Source organism: Marmota monax, unplaced genomic scaffold, assembly GCF_021218885.2.
Source record: "Marmota monax isolate L192 unplaced genomic scaffold, Marmota_monax_Labrador192_F-V1.1 WCK01_AAM20220418_F8-fsc00176, whole genome shotgun sequence".
Taxonomy (NCBI): domain Eukaryota; kingdom Metazoa; phylum Chordata; class Mammalia; order Rodentia; family Sciuridae; genus Marmota; species Marmota monax.
This window is the reverse complement of record NW_026694774.1, coordinates 1,854,141-1,879,439: the sequence shown is the minus strand read 5'-3', so window position 1 is coordinate 1,879,439 and position 25,299 is coordinate 1,854,141. Positions and strand designations below refer to the sequence as shown.

The following is a 25,299-nucleotide window of genomic DNA, read 5'->3' as shown; positions in this document are numbered from 1 at the left end:
GTTTGCATATAGTTCCTGAAATATTGCATACTGTCTTTGTCAGTACTGGTAAGTCCATTTCAAGGATGTCGCCCTTAGTCCATTAGTTTGGATAATGAGCCCTATAAAGTACATTTATAACTTGTGGCACTGCAAGGAGATGGATTCTAATTTTCATCCTTTTATCTAGACACATTGAAAGAAGGTCAATGGAGGGTTCTATATGATTCATTGTCCCAACACATATCAGATGACAGAGACCTGATAATGTCCATGCATAAGTGTTTTCCTTATTTGGAAACAGCACTTGAAAGAAATCTTTCTATGATCATCCTTTGAAGTAAAGTGGAAACAGATATTCAAAGAAGCTCTATCCCCCCTTTTTTTCTGTTTTAAAACATTATCAAACGCATGAGCAGATAGCTATTCTTGAACAAAAGAGAAAGCAATACTTAACAGAAAAATAAAAAGCCTTCAGTGGCTTGTACAGATGGTGAATAATATAACAAGATATTTAATCAACTTTTCTTTCCTTTTTTTCTTAGAACTGTTAAGGGGGGGAAAGGCTCATTTTCTAAACAAAGAAAAAGCTTCCTAACATATGGAAAGCTTATAATTACATGCTAATACTTTTTATAACTTGTTTACTAATTGTAATTAAATAAGTATTTAAGTTGTATTCCATGTTCATTTTATAGATTAAAAGATGTCAAAATAGCAACAAGAATACATATTCTGTAATTAATTGTCAGTTTTGTATTAGAAAATATAGAATTGTAGAAAATTTTGTAATATTCACAAGATTTTATATTCAAACTCAGTAGCTGATTATTTTCATTTTCTTAATAATTTAATCATTAATGTAACACATTTTTGCTATGCTTATCTTCTTTATAGATGTAAAGCAATTATAGATCAGTTTGGTCAGAGAATAATCTCTAAGCATTTTCTTGTGGAGGACAGTTACTTTTCTGAGAACACATGCTCACGTGTGCAATACAGGTAAGGCGCCCCTCCATCCACAAGACAAGGGAAGGTGAAACTTAATGCTCTGTGATTGTATTGACACTTCTCTAGGATTCTGTCCTTCAAGTAACATGTAAAGTATAGCAAAGTTAAGTTATATTCAGTATCTTACCTTTCTTCTCTTATAGAGTCCTTTTTGGGGGATCTTAGCCTAATTTCAACTCTTTGTTTCAGCTGGGGTTTGTCTGTAGGTCATATACTCTTGTTTCATGAGCCAAGAAAAGATTAAAGCAGAACTTGACTTGGTTTGGGGAGGCAACACTTTTATCCTGACTTGAATCATTGAAACAAACCTTCTGGTGGTTATATAACTATAAATGTTACTTTTTCATGAAATCTGAATCACTGCTTTACTCTTTTGTTTATTACAGGCAGATCTCCAGGGCAGTTCTGATTACAGACAGATCTGTACTAAAATCAGATTCAGATCAACAGGTAAATTCAGTTCTAGAAAAATAAAATTCAGTTCTAAAAATAAAAGTTGTGTATGTTAACATGGAAAACATACTGTTTTGATATACATGGTGAATTTTTGCTGTAGTCAAGCTAATGAACGTCTATCTCTTCACAGTTTCTTTTTTTTTGTAGTGAGAACACTTTAAGATCTTCTCTTAGCAAATTTTATGTATACAATGTAGTAGTATTAACTGTAGCCTCCATCCTGTGCATTAGATCTCTCAAACTTCTTCCTGCTTGATAGAAAGTCTTCTCTTCTTCAACCAATTCTCCCGTTTTGTTCACCCCCAGCCTCTAGCAACTACCATTCTACTTGGGCTTTTATGAATTTGACTTTTTTACATTGCACATATGAGATGATATAGCATCTGTGCCTGGTTTATTTAACTTATCTTTATGTCCTGAAGATTCATCCATGTTGTAGTATATGATAGGATTTCCTTTTTTAAGAGAGAATAATATTCATATATCCCACATACATGTATATGAGATATATGAATATTATATACATAATATCTATACTCTATTCATTGACATACGTGTATATGGAATATTGAATATTATATGAATATTATGTGTGTGTGTGTGTGTATATATATATATATATATATATATATATATATATATATACTCACATACACACACTGTATTTTATTTATTCATTGATATATACTTAGGTTGTTTCCATATATTGGCTGCAAGGAATAATGCTGGAATGAACATAGGAGTGCAGATATCTCCTTAAGATGCTGATTTCATTTCTTTACATATATACCCAGAAGCAGAATTGCTGGTTCATACAGTAGTTCTGTTCTATAATTTTTTGCAGAACCTCTATACTGTTTTCCATAATGGCTATATTAATTTACATTTCGACTAATAGTGTAAAAGCATTCCCTTACCAACACTTGATTATCTCTTGTCTCTTCCACATAGCCTTTCTAACAAATTTGAGGTATTATCTCACAGTCTAGTACTTATTATAGCATTGTTAACTAAATCTACATGAAAATATGTACAAATCAATATTGGTAAAAGTATATCAACCCATATGTACTAATATTTTAATACATTTTAAAAATAGATAAAGGAAATTATGTAATAGCCTTGATATCTTAATTTATTCTATTGGAATAAATAATTGCATCTGTATAACAGAGATATTCTGGGAAAATTCAACATGTTCTTCATTTTTACAACTTTCTGTGAAATTGAAAATATATTGTTAACAGAAAAAAAAAGAAAATCATTGGAGAATACATTTAAAAACCTTAGAGAAAAAAATCGTATGGTAGACAACCCAACGGTAATAATGGAAAGCCCATCATTAGGCCTCATATGATTTAATTTCAGCATGCATTCTCATTTTTGATATTTCCTTACCTCCATTGTTCATTTCAGTACCTTTTTACTTTTCCTTATCCTTGACTCTGTAGAAATGTCTCTCTGCCTATCATTTTTTTGTCAGTCTGCATACTTAAATTCAAGGGGTATATTCCCTTTTTCTTCTAACCATATTTTACAATGACATAAAATCAGTTTACTTTGTAGGTGTGACTCTCAGATCTAATGCTACTGCTAAAAATAGCTTCCTAAAATTCCTTAAGTTAGAAGGTTCCTATTATATAAAACAGTATTTGAGTGGAGAAGTTAATTAATGGTCCCAATTGTTATTACTAATAAAATGAACATTATATGAACAAACATCAAGTATATCTGTTATACATATAAGCATAAATACTACTTTTATTTAATTATTCAGCAAACAACAAGTGCCTTTTACCTGTCAGCCAGTGTGCTGGGTTCTGAGGAGATAGTGGTCACCTGATAGCATCTCTCCCCTCAAATAGCATACAGTTTGGCGGATACAGATACAGACAAGTAAGTAGCAAGTACAGTTTGGTGTGACAAGTGTGAGCAAGAGTATATATAAAGAATGGTATCAGTAGCTATTATATCACTTATCACAGTGGCCTTTCACTGCTGGTTGGCTTGACTGTATCTCCCATTAAGCAATGAGACATCAAACACTGGGATAACTAAATGATTATGACTAAAAACATGACCATATTTGGAAAAATATCTTAAGGACTCCACCAAGATGTAATAACGACTTTTGGTTCCTGTAATTATCATATTTTTTTCTGAGATACAATCAATAACCTTACCTGAACTCTGAGAACTTAGCTCTCTCAAATGTCATACAGATTATAAAAGCCATTTAAAGAGAACTCCTTCAACCTTCTAATATCACTTCCAGAAAATTTATGTTGACTCCAGTCTGTTCTTTCTATCATGGATAGTAGCAAAGAGAGTGAAGAGGAACGTAGATATATCTTGAGCTCCAAAATATACATCAAGTAACATGGTTATGATTATTGAAATAATTTATAGTTTTAGAATTTTTGTAGTTGTTTTCTCAGTGAGTTATCAATATGACATTCCCAGTTATACCATGAGCATAAAACTTATAGGGAAAAGTACAAATGGGGCTTTCCCCTTTGGTAAGCATTTCCTATATGGGAGGATATAATTTCCTGAGACTAAGGATTAACATTGAAATTTCAGCTTTACAGAGAAACAGTGATCCAATAGTCATTTGGAATCTTTTAAATATAAAGCTATATAACATATCCCTAGTGTCTAGGCAGCATACTGTATATCAGAAACCAATTCTTAATAATAATTTCATGTTTTACTTCTAATTCTGAATTTCTGGTTTTATTAATGAAGTCCTATAATTAATGTGAAACCATTCATTTTGAAGCATTTCTTATAAATTTTCTTTCCACATTTCATTGTCCTTGGAATTGGTAATGTATTTAATTCTTAATGCTCTGTAACTACTATTTGAAGCCATTATGAGTAATCAAAAGTCAATTGACATGGTCTGATTTCAAACAACAAAGTGCATATATTTCAAAAGTATAAGTTACAATTGCATCCTTGAAAATAATAGTTGATAAATTTAATAAATATTAAACACTTGAACAATTATTAAATTATATGAACACAACATAGGATAAAGTACAAATAATGCAGAAATTAAATATCAAGACAAATAATACATGTTTCAAATTCTGTTTTAAAATTAAATCCTATAAGCAAATTTTTTAAAATATCAAGGGATATTTAGAAGTTTGGAAGCTAGCACTCTAATGATAAAAGAATACAAATGAGATCTAAGAGCTGTGTCTGATATTTTGTTTCTGCTTTTTAGATTTCCATTTTAATAGTACCAGCAGAGGAGCCAGGAAGTTTTTCTGTTCGAGTCATTGAGTTATGTTCTTCAACGATGACATGCATGAAAGGCACCTGTAAGCATATTAGTTGGGTTATTTGTGTTTTTTGTTTGCTCAAGGAGTAAGGGAGGGGGGCACTGTTGCAGTTGCCAGATTGTATTTCTGGAGATTTTTTTCCCTTTATTATTCATAGTACTTATGCATATAATGTAAAGTCATACAGTAACTCATTTCATACCTTACCCTTGCCTGAAAACATTTGTATGGCTAAATCTTCACAGCCATAATTATCTAGTTCTCCAGTGAAGTGGTTTCTGTGACTTTCCCATTTTTTCTATAATTTTTCTTTCTAGGCTGCTTGGTTTCTTCTTTACTTCCTGCTTTAGCTGTTCAGGCTTCTTTAACAAAGTACCTTACATAGGATAATTTATAAGCAACAAAAATTTTATTTTTCACAGTTCTGGAGACTGGGAAGTTTAAGATCTTGGTGCCAGCAACAGTGTGTTTGGTAAGGGCCTGTTTCTCATAGATGGCACCTTCTTTGTGTCCTCAAATGTTAGAAGGGGCCGATAGGATCCTTTGAACGCCTTTTAAGAAGTTAATTAATTTGTCAAATTTATTTTAAATGATACATAAAAACAAATATTTTATATACCCATGAAATATACACTGTGTGATGTTTAAGTCAAGTTAATATCTACTTCGTGAAACACCATTTCTTTGTGGTGAAAACTTTCAAAATAATTTCTTCTAGGATTTTAAAACATATAATACGGTATTGTTATCTGTCATCCTACTGTATATTTGCACACAAGAGTTCTTGCTTCTGTGTAATTATAACATGGTAGTCATTAATCAACCTTTCTCTAGGCCTTCCTCCCTGCTATTCTTCCAGTATATAGTAACCACCATTCTATTCTCAACTTCTATGAGATCAACTTTTTTAGAGTTGATCATCTCACTCATCTACCTGAGATGATATAGTATATGACTTTCTGTGCATGGCTTATTTCACTTAACATAGTGATCTCTGGTTCTTTCTATGTTGTTACAGATAGCAGGATTTCATTCTTTTTATGGCTGAAAAGTATTCCAGTATGTATACTTGTACCGCTTTTTTTTTTTATCTATTTGTCAATTGATGTACACTTAGGTTGTTTCCATTTCTTAGCTATTGTGAATAGTGCTGCAATCAATATGGGAGTGCCAGTATCGTTTCACCTAATTTCATTTCCTTTGGATATGTACCTAGTAGTGAGATTGCTGGATCATATGGCAATTTTCTTTATAATTTTTTTCAGTAATCTTCATACTGTTTTCCACAGTGGTTGTACTAATTGACCTTTGCACCAACTGTTTGTAAGAGTTACCCATTCTCTACATTATTGCCAGTGTTTCCTAGGGTTTTTTTTTTTTTAAAAAAATCTTCTTTGATAATAGTCATTTTGAGTGAAGTGAGTTGATATCTCATTGTGTTTTGACTGGCATTTCCATTATGGCTAGTGGTTTTCTTTCATGTACTTGTTATCCCTTTGTATTCTCTTGAAACAATTTTATTCAGGTTATTTGCCCATTATTTAATCTGTGTTTTTTGTTTGTTTTGAAATTAAAATTTTGGAATCCTTGACATATTCTGGATCTCAACCCCTTGTTAGAAGTATAATTTGCAAAGATTTTTCTCATTTTCTCCAGATTGTGTCTTCATTTTGTTGATTGTTTCTTTTGCTGTGTAAAACTTTTTAGTTTGGCATAAACTCATTTGTCTCATTTTATTTTTGTTGCCTGTGCATTTGTGTCTTATCCAAAAAATCATGGTGAATTCCAGTGTTTGGAAGTGTATCTCATACGTTTTATTCCAGTAATAATGTAGTTTTGGGTATTTACATTAAAATTTTTAATCCATTTTGAGTTATCGGCTACATGTCGGCTATTGACATGTAGCATCACTATTGATTTTTACATGTTTTACTACTAAGAGTTTCAGTTACATTCCTCTAGATTTTTTTTTTTTGTACTTCAGATTGAACTCGAGGGTGTTTAACTACACATCCCTAGCCCCACACCCCACTTTTTGTTATTTTTTTATTTTGAGACAGGGTCTCCTAAATTGCTTAGGCTGGCCTTGATTTTGTGGTCTTCCTGTCTCAGCCTCCCAAGCTGCTGGGATTACAAGCATGTGCCACTGTAACTCCCTGTTCCTCATCTTTATGTTCAATTTTCCCAGCAGCAGTTATTGAAAAGACTGCCTTCTCCATTGTGTTCTTAGTACTGTTGTCTAAAATCAGTTGACCATAGATATTTCAGTTTATTTCTGGGATATTTATTATGTTCCATTAGTCTATGTGCTTGTTTTTATGCCAACACCACACTATGTTGATGACTACAACTTTGTAGTCTCTTTTGAAGTCAGGTGAGATAAAATTGTGCCCCTGATTTGTTTGTTGTTGTTTGTTTGTTTGTTTTTTGGCTCAAGATGGCTTTGTCTATTTGGGATTTTTCATTGTTCCATATTAATTTTTAGGTCTTGGGTCTGGGGTTTGGCTCAGTGGTAGAGTGTTTGTATAGCATGTGTGAGGCACTGGGTTTGATTCTCAGCACCACAAATAAATAAATGAAATAAAGGTCTATTGATAACTAAATAATATTAAAAAAAATTTTAGGTCTCTGAAGAATGGCATTGGTAATTCGATAGAGACTGCCTTGAATCTGTAGATTGCTTTGTGTAGTATGGGCATTTTTAACAATATTCTTTCTTTCATCAGGGTTTTATAATTTTTATTATACAAATATTTCAACTCTTTGTTAAATTCATCCCTAGATATTTTATTCTTTATAGCTGTTGCAAATTTGATTGCTTTCTTGATTTCTGTGCCAGATAATCAGCTATAGACATGTAGCGTCACTACTGATTTTTACATGTTGATTTTGTATTCTGCAACTCTGATGAATTCAGTTATTACTTCTAATAGTTTGTTGATGGAGTTTGGGGGGGATATATATACATACATACACACACACACACACACACACACATATATATATATATATATATATATATATATATGAATGATTGTGTCATCTGTAAAAAGTGATAATTCAAAGACTTCTTTTCTAATTCGGGTATCTATCTTTTACTTCTTTCTCTGCCTGATTTCTCTGGCTAGACCTTCCAGAAATGTGTTGAATGAAAGTAGCAAAAGTTTATATCCTTGACTTGTTTCATATCTTAGGGAGGAAGCTTTCAGCTTTTCCCCTTTTAATATAATGACATCCATTGGCTTAGTACGAATATCCTTTGTTATGTTGAGGTGTGTTCCTTTTATACTTCATTTGTGCTGTGTATTTTTATCAGGAAGGGATGTTAAAATTTATCAGATGTCTTTTATACATTTATTGAGGTGGTTTTTGCCCTTCATTGTTAATGTGTATGTAAAACATCTTTGTGTCCCTGGAGTCAATCCCGCCTGATCATGGTGTGTGATAATCATTTTAATGTACTACTGGATTCAGTTTGCTAGAATTTTTCTTCTGTGTTCATCAAACATATTGGCCTGCAGTTTTCTTTCTTTTTTTTGTCGACCTTAGCTGATTTTGTTATCACGGTAATGCTGCCCTAAATGAATGCATTTGGAAGAATGCCTTCATGGGCAAAAATTTTTAACTAATTTAGTATCATGAGGGATTAATATGTTTGCCTTTTATATATGTGTGTAAACATATGTGTGTGTGTGTGTGTGAGAGATACACACACACACACAAATATGTGCTTTTACTGGACATCATTTTATAGGAAATGAATTCCAAAGAGATTATACCAGAATAATAGTAGCAGTAGTCATATCCAAATAGTTGCAAGCAACCAAATTGTAGGTTTTTCTTTTTGTTTCCCTTGATTTTTCTGATTTCTCTACAATAAGAATTTTCCACACCTTATTTAACTGGAGCATTATAATTGCACATAATATGGGATTTGATGTTACATATTGGTTCATGCACAAAATAAAACAATATAATTTGACCAATATCCTTCCCTATGACTTTCCTGCTCCTTTCCATCTTCCCACCCCTTGCTTCGTTTCCTCTATTCTCTTCATCTCCCTTTGCTTTTCATGTGATCACCCCTACCTTTATTTTCCTTTTTCCTCTCTAGTTTCCACATATAAGAGAAAATATATGACCCTTGACCTTCTAAGTTTTGCTTATTTCACTTAACATAATGGTCTCAAGTTCCATCCATTTTCCTGTAAAAACATAATTTTGTTTTTCTTTATGGCTGAATAAAACTCCTATAATAGAAATTTGAAACAGACATTTATGCTAGGAGTATAAGGAATCATCAGCAACATTTGTCATTGTGTGATCAAAATTTGATGTACCCTAAATTCCTTAGTATTTTCATGTTGATTATGTGTAATGGAATCCACCATTTTGTTTGCTTATTTCCTGGCTGCTTCAATATATAAATATCTCAAGTGGTCATTAAATTTAAACATCTTCTGTTTTTTCTTCATTTCTATTAAATTTTCCTACCTTATTAAATACTTCCTAAAATTTGAAAAATTTTAACATTAGTCAGCCCTTCCTTGACCCCTTACTCATTTGTCACTCATATTCTGTTCCTGCTTAACTTATTTACTTATGACTCCTTACTCATTTGTCACTCATATTCTGTTCCTGCTTAACTTATTTACTTATATATATCTATATATTCTCCCATCCCCAAACATTTCTTCCAGTCAGTGAAATTAGAAAATATTTAGAAAAATCTTGCTACTGGTTGAGAAGGACAAAACATACCTCTTGTATTCTAAAGTCATATAGAGCATGAAGTGTTACTGTTACCTTCACATTTTCTAGGCATTATTATAATATTTTAAACATCCTTTGGAAATTGTTTAATTTTCAATATGGTCTCTAATTTGACATTTATGTAGTTATCTTAGTGGCTTTCTAATGTGAGTTATATTTATTCATGGAATCAGTATAAAGAGATCAAAGAACTTCCATAATAATTAAATTCTTCAGAGTACAATTTGTGGTAAGAAATGGTGGAAGAATATCTCTGCCCTATCCAAATATAGGAGATCACCAGTTTGAAATGTATTTGTTGGCTGCATCTGTTAAAGCAATTTGTGATGAGACAAAAAAAGTCATTCATCTGGGAAACTGGTGCCTAAACTACTATATAGTTCATCTTTAGGCCTGCTACAAATAAAACTGAACCAAAGAGTTGGCAAGATCCTTTACTGAAGGTCATAGGGTGATATGTATCATTGAAATATTATATAATAATAGCTATTATATAGAATTTTCTGGTCGCCATTCATTATTTTATATTGTTCTTAATTCTATGAAATAAGTATTATTAGTTCCATATTACAGATTATCAAGCTAAAGCTTAAAGAGTTTAATTAGATTGTCTAAGTTCACGCACCTTAGTAAGTGGTTATCTGAGATACAAATAATTACTTGATTCAGGGCCCACACAGACCACCACTATGGTGGTGCTGAAATTTTAAAAAATAATGATATTCCCCACCTTTAAATTTTCTTTTTTCTTTTTTTTTTAGTTATAAATCATAAACTTTGTGGAACTGGGGTTGTGGCTCAGCTGTAGAGCACTTACCTTGCATGTGGGAGACCCTGAGTTCTATCCTCAGCACCATATAAAAATAAATAAGTGAAATAAAGGTCTTGTGTCCAACTACAACCAAAAAATAAATATTTAAGAAAAAATCATAAACTTTGTGCCAACCCTAGAATTATAGGATTCTTTTTGTCTAACAATAAAGGAAATATTCTAACATTCTGTGATGATAGTCATGCAGTAAACACTTTTTGAGCTCCCACTAAATGTCGTGCCAGTGGTTATAAATGAATTAGGACTATTGCAAAAATTCAGTGTTTATAAAGCAATTTACAATGTGTGGCAAAGAGTAAGGATATAATAAATGGCAGCTTCTATTTATAACATGAAGGATAATATGAATGCATTACTAATATACTGGATTACAGATATTACTTACAGCAAAATATTATTCATTTTAATATTATCATGCTTTCCCTTGCCTTTGGGCCTTTGCACATATTGATTTTTTACCCAAGTGTGACCTTGCAAACCAGTTAAATTCTTTATCTTTTCAGATCCTGATTCAAATATTACCACCTTTCCAAGCATTCCCTGACTCATTCATGTAGTTAGATTCTTGTTCCTTTTTCAAATGGAACCCTGCCTGTACTTTCTTCTAGGTTAACATTTATTCCATTTTAATAATAATGATATGTATCAAGCATTAAGTACTTACACTGTGCATGCACATGGTCAATTCAATTTATTCTTCACAGGTGTGAGATAGGCCCATTTTCTTTTCTATTATTCAAATTAGGAAACTGAGGCACAGAGAAGGTAAATAATTTCTCCAATGGCTGAGAGAAGCAGAATTTGAATGCAGGCAGTCAGGTTCTACTGCCCACACTTTTTGCTACTCTACTGCTTCTCAGAGCAATCACAGCATCATTATCTTTGCAATTCTAGTCCAGAAATTAGTATTTGGAACATGGCTTATAATTTCTATTCCTAAAACAAGTACGTTTTGCTTAGCACCATTGAATAAAAGAAAATAAACCACATGCAAAGTCTTGCTGCTGCTGCTTTTTTTGTTTGTTTGTTTGTTCATGAGGATGAAGTTTTACTTTTTTTAAATTTTGTGGTTGCAGATGGACAGAATGCCTTTATTTTATTTTTTAATGTGGTGCTAAGGATCAAACCCAGTGCCTCACACGTGCAAGGCAAGCTCTCTGCCACTGACCTATAGCCTTAGCACTACTTAATGTGTTTTTTTTTTTTTTTTTTTTGTCCTGGGGATTGAACTCAGGGGCACTCGACCACTTAGCCACATCCCCAGCCCTATTTTGTATTTTATTTAGAGACAGGGTCTCACTGAGTTGCTTAGAGCCTTGGTCTTGCCGAGACTGGTTTTGAACCCTCAATCCTCCTGCCTCAGCCTCCTGAGCCACTAGGATTACAGTAGTGTACCACTGTGCCCAGCTATGCTTATTTTTAATTGGCAAATAATAGTTTTATTTACAGGATATAGTGATATTTTCACTTATGTTTACTCAAAAATGTTACACGAGTAGATTTCAAAAGTTTTACCAAAGAAACAGTGATAAGTGTCTGTGGATTTGTTAATTAGCTTGATTTAATCATTCCCACTATAAACTTACATCTTGTTTTTAAAGTGACATTTTCTAACTTTAATGATAGAGACTAAAGTTTCTGGGAAACCTATCTACTAGCAAATGCAAAACAAAGAAATTTAAAACACGCTATCTTTATATGTCATGAAATTGAAAAGAAAAATTTTTAAAATTCATATACCGAATTTTGTGGGAATCAATTTCTAGCTTGATTTTATAGTAAATTAAATGAGACTACAGGGTGTTGGGGCTGTATAGCTCAGTGGCAGAGCACTTGTCTAGCATATGTGAGATACTGGGTTTGATCCTTAGCATTGTATATAAATAAATAAATAAATAAACAAACAAACAAACTATTTTAAAAAATGAGACTATGGCTATTCTAGATAGAATATTGGCAAAAGAGTCTACAAAATTGCCTCATTTAGTATTTAACTTTTGAAAAGTTTTGAATTTATTGTGTCTTGATTTCTTTATTAGAAATTATTAATTCTTCATTAGAAATTATCCAAAATTGTTTTGAAAGATCCCATAATAACTGAAAACCCCCAGTGGTCCACATTTTGCATGTGTGGAGAAAGCCACCAGTCTTGCATACTTGTTTGGTAATATATGACAGTATTGTAAGCAAAATAGTCAAGATACTTTTTTTCTAAAGCTCTCTTCAGCTACAACTTTCTCACTTGCCTCTTCTATGATTAAATTGTTTCTGTGATTTTTACTGTAGCTTAAGCAATATATTAATATACAACCAGAGTATAGACAAATAGACTGGCTTTGTTTTTTTTTTCTTTTTTCTTTTTTCGTATTTTTTCTTAATCTCACTGAGCTTATACCCAGAAGATTGACTGAAGGACATAAATTTGAATTTATTAGTTATATTTTCCTTGTTCCAGAGAAAAGAGAAGTTCATGATCATTTTAAAATCTTTTATACATTCATTCTATAATAATGTGTTATTTTAAACTAGTTAGTAGTTATTATTATAAGAGTGTTTGATGTGATATATAGCAAGATTTAAGAAAGATACTGAGATAGAAACTGACATTTTTATCATTCATTTGCTTTTATTACTTAATTAATGTTTGGCTTGTTTTCATTCTCCTTTTCTTATTCTCTGGGCCTGTTCACAGACATTCAGAAGCAATTTGTAACTTGGACATCAAAGGTCTTTAATGGTTTATTTTCCTTCACATGCCCTAATTGAGCATCATTGATGTCACAACTAGTTGCAAGTTGTTCTGTTCTTGGTCTGTCTTTTAAAACAAAACTAGGCTGATAATATCACAGAAGGCTTTAAACTATCCTTTACCTTTCTCTTGATTTTTTTTTTTTGTTTTGAGTCAGAAATAAGAAAAAGAAGTGAGTATACCTACTATGTGATTATTTTATATATCTAAACCTTTTCCCAGATCATTTATTTTCCTCTTTTGAAACTTCCTGATTACAGACAAATTAGTTACTTTAGAATGTAATATTCTTTTTTCATACTACATGTAAATTACTTTTAAGAGTTTTGTCTTTTCTCCCAAGCCTTTATGAATAAAGTACATTCTGAACTTAATAGAGCATGTTTTAAAATTTACATAATTGTTACTTTACAGTAATTTAGAAACACATTTTCATTACCTTCAAGATCACCAAAAGTTGAAAATTCTGAATATGAATATTTGTGGCATAAGATCCCACCTTTTGGATCCCACCTTATGAATTGCTCATATTTATATTAATTATGATGTTGAACTGTGAATGATCATCTATTTCCTCATGGTTATTAAAAATCAAAAAGTAAAATAGTACTTGGGGAAGAATATATTCTAAATGTTGTACAAGTTTTATGTTTTTAGATTATTAACTAAATGGGTTTTGTTGTGGTTTATTTTGTCTGTGAATAATTACTTAAGAGTAGTAGACAAATATATTTAGACTTTGGTCCCATTGTACAAGTGATAGGGATATAATCAGTTTGTTTAGCTAAGTGGAACCAAGTTCACTTGTCCTAAAAATTGAGGCTGTAATGATGAAATCATGAGCTAAGCTCATCATTCTTCCTGTTGGAAGAATCACTTGACAAATGTTGGCAACCACTGTAAATAATGCAAGTGTACCTGAAAAATCAAACATAATCAGTATATATACCAGTGAGACTGTGTGACTTTTCCCATTCCATACAAGTAATAAAATGAAATTTACAGAAAGTAAATAATGTGAGCTTTAGTTATTTAAAGTTCAGTTATTTAAAAAAGAAATGTATTTTAAAGATTATTCATGGCCATATTAGCTTGTTTGTGTAAGATGTACTTTTTACAAAGGTATTTAAAGAACAGATTGGAATCCTTGTGTAAAAATGTATTATGTCTTTTTGTACATTTTTTGGTAATCTTAATGTTATCATTTTTTAAATTGGCAAATAATACCCATTTTTACTTAAGGGGAACAATGTGATGTTCTGACCTAAGTATACATTGTAGAAAAATTCAATCAAGTGAATTTAATTAGCATTTCCATCACCTTATCTTTTTTTTTTTTTTTTGAAGTAAGAACATTAAAAATCTATTCTTTTAGGAATATATGTTATCATTAACTGTGGCCACCCTGTAGGGATATTAAAATGTATTCCTTGGACTGGGGCTGTAACTCAGTGGCAGAGCACTTGCCCAGCAGGTGTTGGGTGCTGAGTTCGATCCTTAGCACTGCCTAAAAATAAACAAATAAAATAAAGGCATACTGTCCATCTACAACTACAAAATATTATTTAAAAAAGTATCTCCTCCTGTCTGAGATGTTTTACTTTTTGATCAATAAATCCTTTTTCTTGATCTCTCTACCTTCCCAGCCTTACCTTCTGCCTCTAGTAATGGATTTTCTACTGTTCCTATAAGATTATTATTTTCTAATTTTTAAAATGTATACCTTTATTTTATTTACTTATTTATATGTGGTGCTGAGGATCAAACTCAGTGCCTCACACATGCTAGGCCAGTGCTCTACCACTGAGCTACAATCGTAGCCCAGGTTAAATGTTTTATATTCCACATATAATCAGATTATTCAGTATTGGTCTTTTTGTACCTGGACCATTTCATTTAGCCTATTATGTTCAAATTCCATCCATTCTGTTTTGGATGACAAAATGTCCTTCTTTTTAAGGCTATTTTTATATTTGTGTGTGTGTGTGTGTGTGTGTGTGTGTGTGTGTGTATGTGTATGTATCTGTGTCTGTATACCATATTTTCACCTAAACCATCTATCTTTGTTGTTGTTTTTGTAGTTTTGGGAAATGATCCCAGGACCCCAAGCATCCTAAGTAATTGTTCTCTCTCAATGAACTATGCCCCAAACTCAACCATATTTTCTTTATCCATTCATCCATTGATAGACACATTGCTTTCATGTTTTGGCTATTGTGAATAGTGCCACATTAACAGGGTTATAGATGTCCCTTCCAATGGAGTTATTTCAATTCTTTTGGCTACATATCCAGAAGTTGGATTGCTGGATCATACTGGATTTCATTCATGTCTGATTTAGCATAGTTCATTTTTTTAACCATACCAATCTATAGGTAAAGATGTATTTTCCTTTTAAAATGTTACTGATTTTAAAGTTATTTTCCCACTTAAATAAATATGAGAAAATGAGAGCATTTAACTTTGTTATAGTTCTTCTGCTCTTAGCTAGTGAGAGTTTTACATGTTATTCTTTCTGAGCACATACTAAGAACTCAGATATTGACTAATTCTGACACTCAGTTTGTCTTTGTCTCTGTTCATTACATGTTTCTCAAATTAGCACATTCTTAAATCAGCATCTTTTTTGTCTTCTCATTGAAAACAGGGTAGAAATTTAAGACAGTTTACTGTATAATTCAGGGTTCACCTGTACTGTGGTACTTGTTATTCACTGTGTCACATTTAATAGAGTATAATACACAAAATTTATTTCATAGTCTTTGTGAAAGAGGATCTTATATGTTAGGCATCATACAATAAGATGCAATGTGTAATTCTCTTGGAGTTTCCTGCCTTTCAACAATTGAAATTTTTTCTTTTTAAAATCATACTTTCTATACTTTTAGCGGGGTACCAATGATTGAACCCAGGGGTGCTTAACCACTGAGTCACATCCCCAGTACTTTTTGTGTTTTATTTTGAGATAGGGTCTTGATAATTTGCTTAGGCCCTAAATAAGTTGCTGAAGCTAGCTTTGAATTTGCAATCCTCCTGCCTCAGCCTTTGAGTCACTGGGACTTTGTAGACTTTTTATTCTTTATCACATGCTGTGCAAATGCTGCCACATAGTCTTAAGTGTGTGACCAATAATATACTTAAGACATTAAAGTACCTTGATTGTTTATAGTCACTTTGACTGTTTAGTCTCTAACAACTTTTCACTGATGTTGCATCGCTTTAAATTTAGCTTGATTTGGAATTTGTAAAACTCTTAGGAAATCCTACCCTCATATCATAGGGAATTGTGTATATGAAAAGAACTTGCAAGGCAAATAAATAGTTCAGTTAACAGAGGAGATATGTATTAATATGCTATTTTATAGTGGTAAACAGGCCTGTTTAAAATTCCAGCTTTTACTTACTACTTGACTGATCTTATGCAGGTTACTTAATCCTTCAGCATCCTCCTCAGCATCCCTATGTATATAATAAGGATTATGATAGTATTTACCTCAGGATTGTTATCAGGATCAAATTAATGTGAACAGGTCATGGCACTTACAAGTACTTATTAAATGTTAGTTTTTACTTTAAAACTAAATGCAGAGTAGAAACTGGAAGAGTCATAGGAGTGTGTTGTAGCAAATGAATGGAAGCCCCTAGAGACATATTAGTGGGCTGAGCCAAAGATTGCCCTTCATTATTTTTTTTTTAAATCATTCTAAAAGCAGACATCCAGCTCGTGTAACAGATGTCTGCAGCAGAAATTAATATCCAGAATATATAAGGAATTAAAAACCCACTAACAAAAAACAATTCAATTTCAAACTGGGCAATTGATATGAGTAGGTACTTCTCAAAAGAAGAAATTCAGATACTGGGTTGCTTTTGTTTTTGTTTGTAATGCTTGAGATTAAACCCAGAGCCTCAAGAATGCTATGCTAACACTTTACCACTGAGCTACCCTCTTAGTTCCCAAAAAATTTATGAAAAATTTTCAACATAATTAGCCATCAAGGAAATGCAAATCAAAGCCACAGTAACATACCATCTCATCCCAGTTTGAATGGCTTTTATCAAAAAGACAAGAAGTACCAAATGCTTTTGTGCATGTGGAAAAAAGGGAACTCTTATTCAGCATTGGAACTGTATATTGTACAGTCATTATGGAGAACAATATGGAGGTTCCTCAAAAAACAAACGGTAGATCTATATGATTCAACTATCCTATTTCTAGATATATAAGGAAATGAAATTAGTAAATCAAAGATATAACCTATACAACTTCATTTATTGCTGTACTGTTCACAGTATCTAAAACATGAAATCAACCTAGACATCCATTAGTGGATGAATGGGTAAAGACAATATACTACACATACATAAGGAAATATTTTCAGCCATAAAATAATAATATCCTATAATTTGCAGAAAATGGATGGAACTTGAAGACATTATGTTAAGTGTGATAAGTCAGACACAGAAAGACACTGCATAAGTGTCATAAGTGGAAGCTAAAAAAAAAGTTGATCCGAATCTATAATAGTGATTGCTAGAGGTTGGGAAGGGTTGAAGGAGAGGAGAAATAGAGAGAGTTTGGATAGTGTGTATCAAAATACAGGTATTACAAGTATTTTGTTTAAGTTTTCTGTATCTTAGTTCAATTTAGGGAGGTCATATGTTTCTAGGAATTTCTCCTTTTTTGGGGGGGGGGGATGTCAGGGATTTAACCCAGGGGCACTTTACCACTGAGCCATATCCCTAGACCTTTTTTTATATATATTTTTCTTAGAGACAGGGTCTCATTGAGTTACTTAGGGCCTCACTAAGTTGCTGAGGCTGGCTCTGAACTTGCAATTCTCCTGCCTCAGCCTCCTAAGCTGTTGGGATTACAGGCGTGTGCCACCATGCCCGGTAAATACTTCCATATCTTGAAGATTTTATAGCTTATTGTATTACAAATTTTCAAAATAGTTTCTGATGATTCTCTGGATTGCAGTAGTGTCTCTGGTGATATATCCTTTTTCATCTCAAAGTTTGTTAATTTGAGTTCTTTTCCCTTCTTTCTTTTGGATAGTTTGCCTAAAGGTTGTTTTCCTTTAAAATCATTTGCGCATAAACAAAACATCTCTGTAGCCCTTGTACTTGACATTCAAGTTCATGTACTTTATACTTCATATTCTAGACACTTTGGAATATTTAAGTACATACTAATCAGTAAGTAACAGCTGTTTTAATCAATTTCAATCTGATATGAGAGGAAGTTATTTATGATATGATTATATATTTTAATATATAATATGAATATTATGTATATAAAATAATGAATATTATAGAATCCTTTTTGGAACTGATATACATACTCTTTTCTGCTTTTACTACTATAAAATTGAGTTTCGATAATGATTTAAAGCAATTTACTGTGCCTTTTTTTCTATAAGTTGTCTGATTTTTCCTCATGATCTTAAGTTGGTATTCTAGAGATTTTTTTCCTTAAATTCTGCTATTAAAGTACAGTTTAACTCCGTAATTTTTTTCCATGGTTGGGTTAGAAAAACAAATTGTGTGTCATATACCATTTAGTTCCTCAGTTGGTACCTTAAGGAAAATGGGCTTTCTAACCTTTTTTATCTTATTGACTCTTGCTTGTACTTTATGACATGACTTATATTTCACCTTTATGCATATATAAAAGATAACTTATGAGCCATACAAATATACATAAATTATGTTTTCTAGTTAGGTTGTACAACAAAACACAATTGTTAACTACCTTTACATCAAGATTCTTTCAAAGCATTTGGAACAATTTTGCCTATTGTATAGAGTGAATGACTGCTGTTTGTGATTACCTCAGAAGCTTGAAGAATGGAATTCTTTTCTTTCTCAGTGATCATTTACTTAGGTTTTATAGCCATTTGTTAACACCATTAGTTTTTGGTTTAAAATCTGTCATCACTGAAAAAATCATGGTTATAATAAGAAGTTGGCTTCATAAAATTTTAGACTATTAGAGGCCTTTTGATAACTAATTTTGTACCTTCTGTTTAGTCATGAAGACACTGAGGTCAGAGAGAGAAACTCACTTAACCAAGTGTTTCTGGAGAGCAGAAGTAAAACCAGACCCACATATTCATCCTATACTATGTAGCTTTTCTACTGTACATTAGGCTTGTTACTTTTAAATATGCTCATATAATTGGATTAAACAAAAGGGAATGTAGGAAAGGGAGGGGATGTGAATAGAAAAGATAGTAGAATGAAGAGGATATAACTTTTCTATGTTCATATTTGAATACATGACCAGTGAAACTCCACATCATGTCCAACTGCAAGAACAGGATCCTATTTAGAATAAGTTATGCTCCATGTATGTATAATATGTCAAAATACACTCTACTGTCATGTATACCTAAAAAGAACAAATTTTTAAAAATATGCACATTTTTCTAATTCTGAGTAGACATCTCATTTATCATATGTTTCAAAACAATAACCTGTGGTATAGATCAGTATTCCAAACCAGGTTTTGGAGATCTGAAAATATGTTATTATTTCTAGCTTTGTGTCAAGTGATTTCTGACTTCTCCCTTTCAGATCCTCTTTTTTTTTCTTATGATGCTGATTGTAACTGACATTCCATTCATCAAAGTTTTTCAAGGATTACTCTTACATTTAGGAAATAAGCTTATTTTGAACTAATGTTTCTTAAATGCCTATACAAAATCTAAGTGTATTACCAGTATAGGAATTTTGATAGAGAATATATTGTGTTATATTTCTTTAGCCCAGTATGCCTTTAAGTGCTTTCTAAACAAAGTAAAAGGAGCATGGTTTATAAAAGGTAGAGTTAAGATTTAATTTTTGTGTCAGTTATAAGATCGCATGACACCTGTGGGAAATGTTTCCTCTTCTGCTGCATATGCCACAGTCTTAGTAATAATTGTCAGTTGGTGTTAATGAAATGTAACACTTTTAGGAATGTGTTTGCCCATCTGATCTAATTTGTGCTTGTTGTTTGCCTTTGAGCAAATTAAGTCTGTGGAGATGACACAGGATGTAAAGAAGTATTTCACATAGAGAGTTAATGTTATTCAAAACATGACAATATATTCTCCAGGTTTAGTTTTTTTTTTTTTTTCCTTATAAATTTTTTTTTAATTTTTTATTGTTGGCTGTTCAAAACCTTACATAGTTCTTGATATATCATATTTCACAATTTGATTCAAGTGGGTTATGAGCTCCCATGTTTTACCCCATATACAGATTGCAGAATCACATCAGTTACACATCCATTGATTTACATATTGCCATACTAGTGTCTGTTGTATTCTGCTGCCTTTCCTATCCTCTACTATCCCCCCTCCCCTCCCCTCCCCTCTTCTCTCTCTGCCCCCTCTACTGACATCCAGGTTTAGTTTTGAATTTACCATGGGCCCAAGGTGTTCAGACTTTTTGCTCATGTACCCTTTGAATACTTTTAAGTTCACATATACAATTTTTCTTCAGAAGGCTCAAATAACTGCAGAGTATAATTGCAGAGTATAAATTTATAAATAAATTCTAACATTATAAATATCTATTTGTAGTAGTAAAACTGTAATAATGTTCTTTTAAATGTATTCATGGAATCTGAGTAGCAAGGTTATTTGATATCCACAATAATCAATTTAAAAAAAATAAAAGGAGTTTTAGAAACTTTTTGGTGTAGTAAGTTTTTAAATATTAAAAATTTTGGATCATATAATTATTATTTGCAAAAATAATGTCCTAATGTATTACATTTTTATAAATATTCAACACCAAAAGTAAAATTTGTTGATGTATTATTTCTTAATGAAGTGGAAAGAGGTGAAGTTCAACATCTGGAAAATGATTCCCTTGTAGTTATTATACCTTGCCAAAAGTCCTTGTGTATTCTTGTGCACATGCCAGTTTGAAGACTGCTGACTTAAATGACTGGCTCTGCCTTCTGTAGGCCATTATGACAATCACAAATGTCTTTTAGTGTCCAAGGACAGGCACTCTGCAGACTGACCACCTGGGCTTGAATTCCAGCTCTTAGTCCCAGCTCGTTCTTTTATTAATTTCATGACATTGGGAAATCGCCTGCACTCCGTTGTCCATCTGTTTTCTCACCTATAGAACTATGATAAATGCTGATGCACAAGTGAAATGAAATCCCACTTATAACATGCTTAAATAGTGTAGAATAGTTACACATGTCTGTTAGCGATATGGTCAATTCTTCAAATTCTTTTGAGCATTTTACAGGTATATCTTATTTATCTATGAACATTTCTCAGGCATATTTGATTTGAGATTGATCTCTTGGTAATTTCCTTGTGTCTATCCTGGTAGATAATATTCTACATTTCTTGTAAGAAAGTAGTCAGATCTTCCTCACGCATGTGTATGTATAGATGATTTATGTGTGCATGCACGTCTGTTCAAGCATGTGAGTATGTAATGCTTTTCCATAACAAGGATCCAAATTATCATTAGCACCAAACACTTACTGAACACCCACTATAAATAAAAGTTCTATTTGGCAGAACAAGAAAATTGGTCCTTACAGCTTGCTGCTGAAAAGGATTTACAAAGATTAATAGTCCAATTTTCAAAATAATTCTAAAGATAACACAGTCCACAATCTGTGATTTGAAAATAACGAAAATGGGTTCAGAGCAACCTGTAAAAGTATGTGACAGGTAATGGAAAAATTAGTGTATTGAGGAAAATATAGTTGTTTATGCCTTAAATGTTATAGATCAACTGATAATGTAGCATCTAAATGGAGTCAAAGTACAGACAAAGTTCAGGTTATGAATGTCTTTGTCTTTTTAAGAATTGCTATGAAATTAATTAAGTACAAGATGTTATTCTGACTTGAATACTAGAAATTTTTGCAAGCATTACTTGAACCGAGCTGTTACATTGTTGGGAAACAAGAATATACTTAACATTATTTAAAATACATATCTTGTTTAATGGAGCCAATAATTTAGCCACTAAGTTACTTTTCAAAATATATTATCTTGTTTGCATTCATCTACATCTGCTTTTTCCCTAGTTAATATTAATTAAATATGAAAGAACTGGAAAATTGAGAACTTTGACATGAGCATTGTGAGACTGTGTGATGAGAGGGACAGAATAGTCATTCTCACATATATTATCAGGAATTTCTGACCTTTATAATTGCATACCCTGTTAATTTCATGATTATCTATGAAATTTAAACCCCCTACCCACCAACATGAAACAGGATTCAAAAAATTAAATTGATAAGAATATTGTTGTGAAGTTTATTTTACTTTTGAAATAATTTACGTCTTAAAATAGTCCAGAACTTGGGTGGGGGTTATGGTTCAGTGGCAGAGCACTTGCCTAGCATGTGTGAGGCAATGGGTTTGATTCTCAGCACCATGTATCAATAAATAAAATAAAGGTCCATTGACAACTAAAATTTTTTTTTAAAAATCCCAGAATCTATGTGAATCATTGTTAAATTCATGTAAAAATAATCCTTAATTAAGGTAAATGTTTTATTAAACCATACATAATTCAGCAACTATCCATGAATATCACATTGCTTGATGAGCTGGGTGGAAGGGGGACTACAAAATTCAATTTTAGCTCATATAGTTATTAAAAATCCCTCTGTTTATTATTAGATATTATAGATAAGTTAAATATGAAATGAATTTTGATAATAAGACTCCTATTCTGATATTGGCTTCCATGATAAAATTATCATGGAGTATGATAAACAGTAAGTCTTGAACCATCTTTACCAGGAATAAAAATTTCCTATACTCTTGGAGAAAAGGTGGGTATACCTTTCTATTGGTGGAATAGGAATTTCTTAGCATTCTGTCTTCTAGAATATATTCTTTCTGCCATTATTTTATCCTACCCCAAGCAAGCCCTTTCCAAAAGAGATCTCATTTAGAGATCTCTTTAATCAGTCCTTTCTTCCAGTATATAGAAATCTTATCCAACTTTGTGCATATACCTTTAGATATTCTAACTGAATTTAGCTACAGTTTTTTTGTTTCTATGAAGGGTCTTTTTTTGTATGATATTCTCTAACCTGATCGGGTCCAGGTTCAAGGTCCAGGTTCCATGAATTTATAAATGCAAAAGAAAAGTGATTTGGGATTCCTAAAAATATATGTGCTGTTTTCATCTATGCCATTTCATATGTGTATGAAAGTATATGTGTGTATGACAAGTATATGTTTGTACGTGTGTGTATGATGCAAAGTAAGCCAATAATGTTCTCCCTAAAATTTTTTGAAAACACTATAATAAATATATGATTTGTTTTTAATTATCAGTAAACTCTGTATAAATGGATTCTTTTGTCTTAAGGATAGAAAGTGTGTTTTCTTAGATAAATTAATATTTTATTTTTGGTCTTTTTGTTCCAATTATTTTGTTTCTTTATCCATCGTTTTTATGAATTTTATAAGGATAATTTAGGCACTTTTCTGTGAATGTTATTTCCTAAACTTTTCTACTGTTTACAAAATTAACCTCAACTTCTACTTCTCCTTAAATCTTAGTGTAATTTTTCAATCTATTACTTAATACATATTTTATTAATATATGTAGCATAATATGCATTTTATGTCTCCTTATCACTAGATTATCAACTTATTGCAGGTAGGAACCTTAACTTTTATTCAGCTCCCTGTTGCCCATGATACCAGCATGTGGCCTTGAATATGAATGCAATGGAGTATGATAAACAGTAAGTCAAAATATTATTTTTCTTTACAGATTTGGTTCATTTGACTTGTACATCTTCTAAAACAGCAAGAGAAGATTTAGAAGCAGTTGTGGAGAAATTGTTTACTCCATATACAGAAACAGGGATAGGTAAGAAACCATGATTCATGATAGAAAGGTAAAGTAACTATAATAATCCTCTTAGATATCTCATGAAGCCTTTTTTTAATAAATATTTTTTAGTTGTAGTTGACACAATACCTTTATTTTATTTATTTATTTTATGTGATGCTGAGGGTTGAAACCAGGGCTTCGTACTCTACCGCTGAGCCACAATCCCAGCTCCTCTCATGAAGGCTTTTACAACCTGAACTGAAATATGATGTATTCAGCAACAACTCTCACATGTTTTACTAAGAGATTTGAATACATTGTCTTCTTAAACATGGGGAAATAGTCTCTAATGTTAATGGAAAAATGTACATTACAAACATACACAAAAATATATATAATTAAATGCCAGTGTATACTTTACATGCATACATTCTCACATGCATGAAAAAGACTATCAGGAAATTTCTCAAGTAATTTTGGTAGAATTATGGGCAATTGTTTTTATAATTTTCTTTATATTAGTTTTTTTTAAAGAGCATGTATTCCTTTATCAGGTAAAGTTACCTTCTTTGATGTTGATTCAACTGACAGAAGATTCAAATATTAATTGGCAAACATAGACCTCCATCCTAATTAATAATTTTCTTTTACTGCGTAGTATGCTACTGATGTGATGAATGGTTAGTCCTCAAATGTGTACATACTTCTTTTTTTCTAAATTTTTAAAATTTTTTTGAGTTATAGTTGGATACAATATCTTTATTTTTATGTGGTGCTGAGGATCGAACCCAGGGACTCGCACGTGCTAGACGAGCACTTTACTGCTGAGCCACAACCCCAGCCCCCATACTTCTTATTTATTGTGAAAAAATGTTTTTCCACCATGATTTTTAAAACTTTTTTCTCCCCATAATAGAGTAACTCTTGTAGTGTGAATGGAGGAAATGTTGCATATTTTGTGTGTAAGTGATCAAAAAGTAGCCTGATGAATGTTCTTCATTTATATGAAAGAAAGGCGATTTTCATTTTAGTGTTTGTATTCCCACCTGAGTCTTGCTCACTTTCTTTAATTAATTCATATATCATTTTCTTTGAATGTTACATTTGTACACACAACCATTTTTTACTCATATGTTCTTTTTTGTTTTAGCTTATCTCCTGTGTATGTTGCTTTTCTTAATGCAGACATGGAATCTTAACTTTTATTCAGCTCCCTGTTTATTCAGCAAGGAATGTTTATATTTACATAAGAAAACAAATTGTTCCGTTTTCAGGAACTTGTATTAATATAATTAAATTCTTTGTGTGCTTCTTGAATAATGTACTCCAATCTAAAAACTTTAGAATTTAATTTATGTCTTATTTTCTTCATC

At 31.9% G+C, this 25,299-nt stretch overlaps 1 protein-coding gene across 3 annotated transcripts in view; it reads left to right on the top strand.

Annotated features, from left to right (window-relative positions):
• Positions 1-25,299, top strand: part of Chm (CHM Rab escort protein) — a 171,824-nt gene that overhangs the window by 134,002 nt on the left and 12,523 nt on the right. For all 3 annotated transcript variants that reach the window (XM_046425353.1, XM_046425352.1, XM_058572928.1), the window contains 4 exons: positions 877-981; positions 1,377-1,440; positions 4,682-4,778; positions 23,864-23,962. In XM_046425353.1, coding sequence (XP_046281309.1) covers positions 877-981; positions 1,377-1,440; positions 4,682-4,778; positions 23,864-23,962 — 365 coding nt within the window. The remainder of the gene's footprint in view (positions 1-876; positions 982-1,376; positions 1,441-4,681; positions 4,779-23,863; positions 23,963-25,299) is intronic.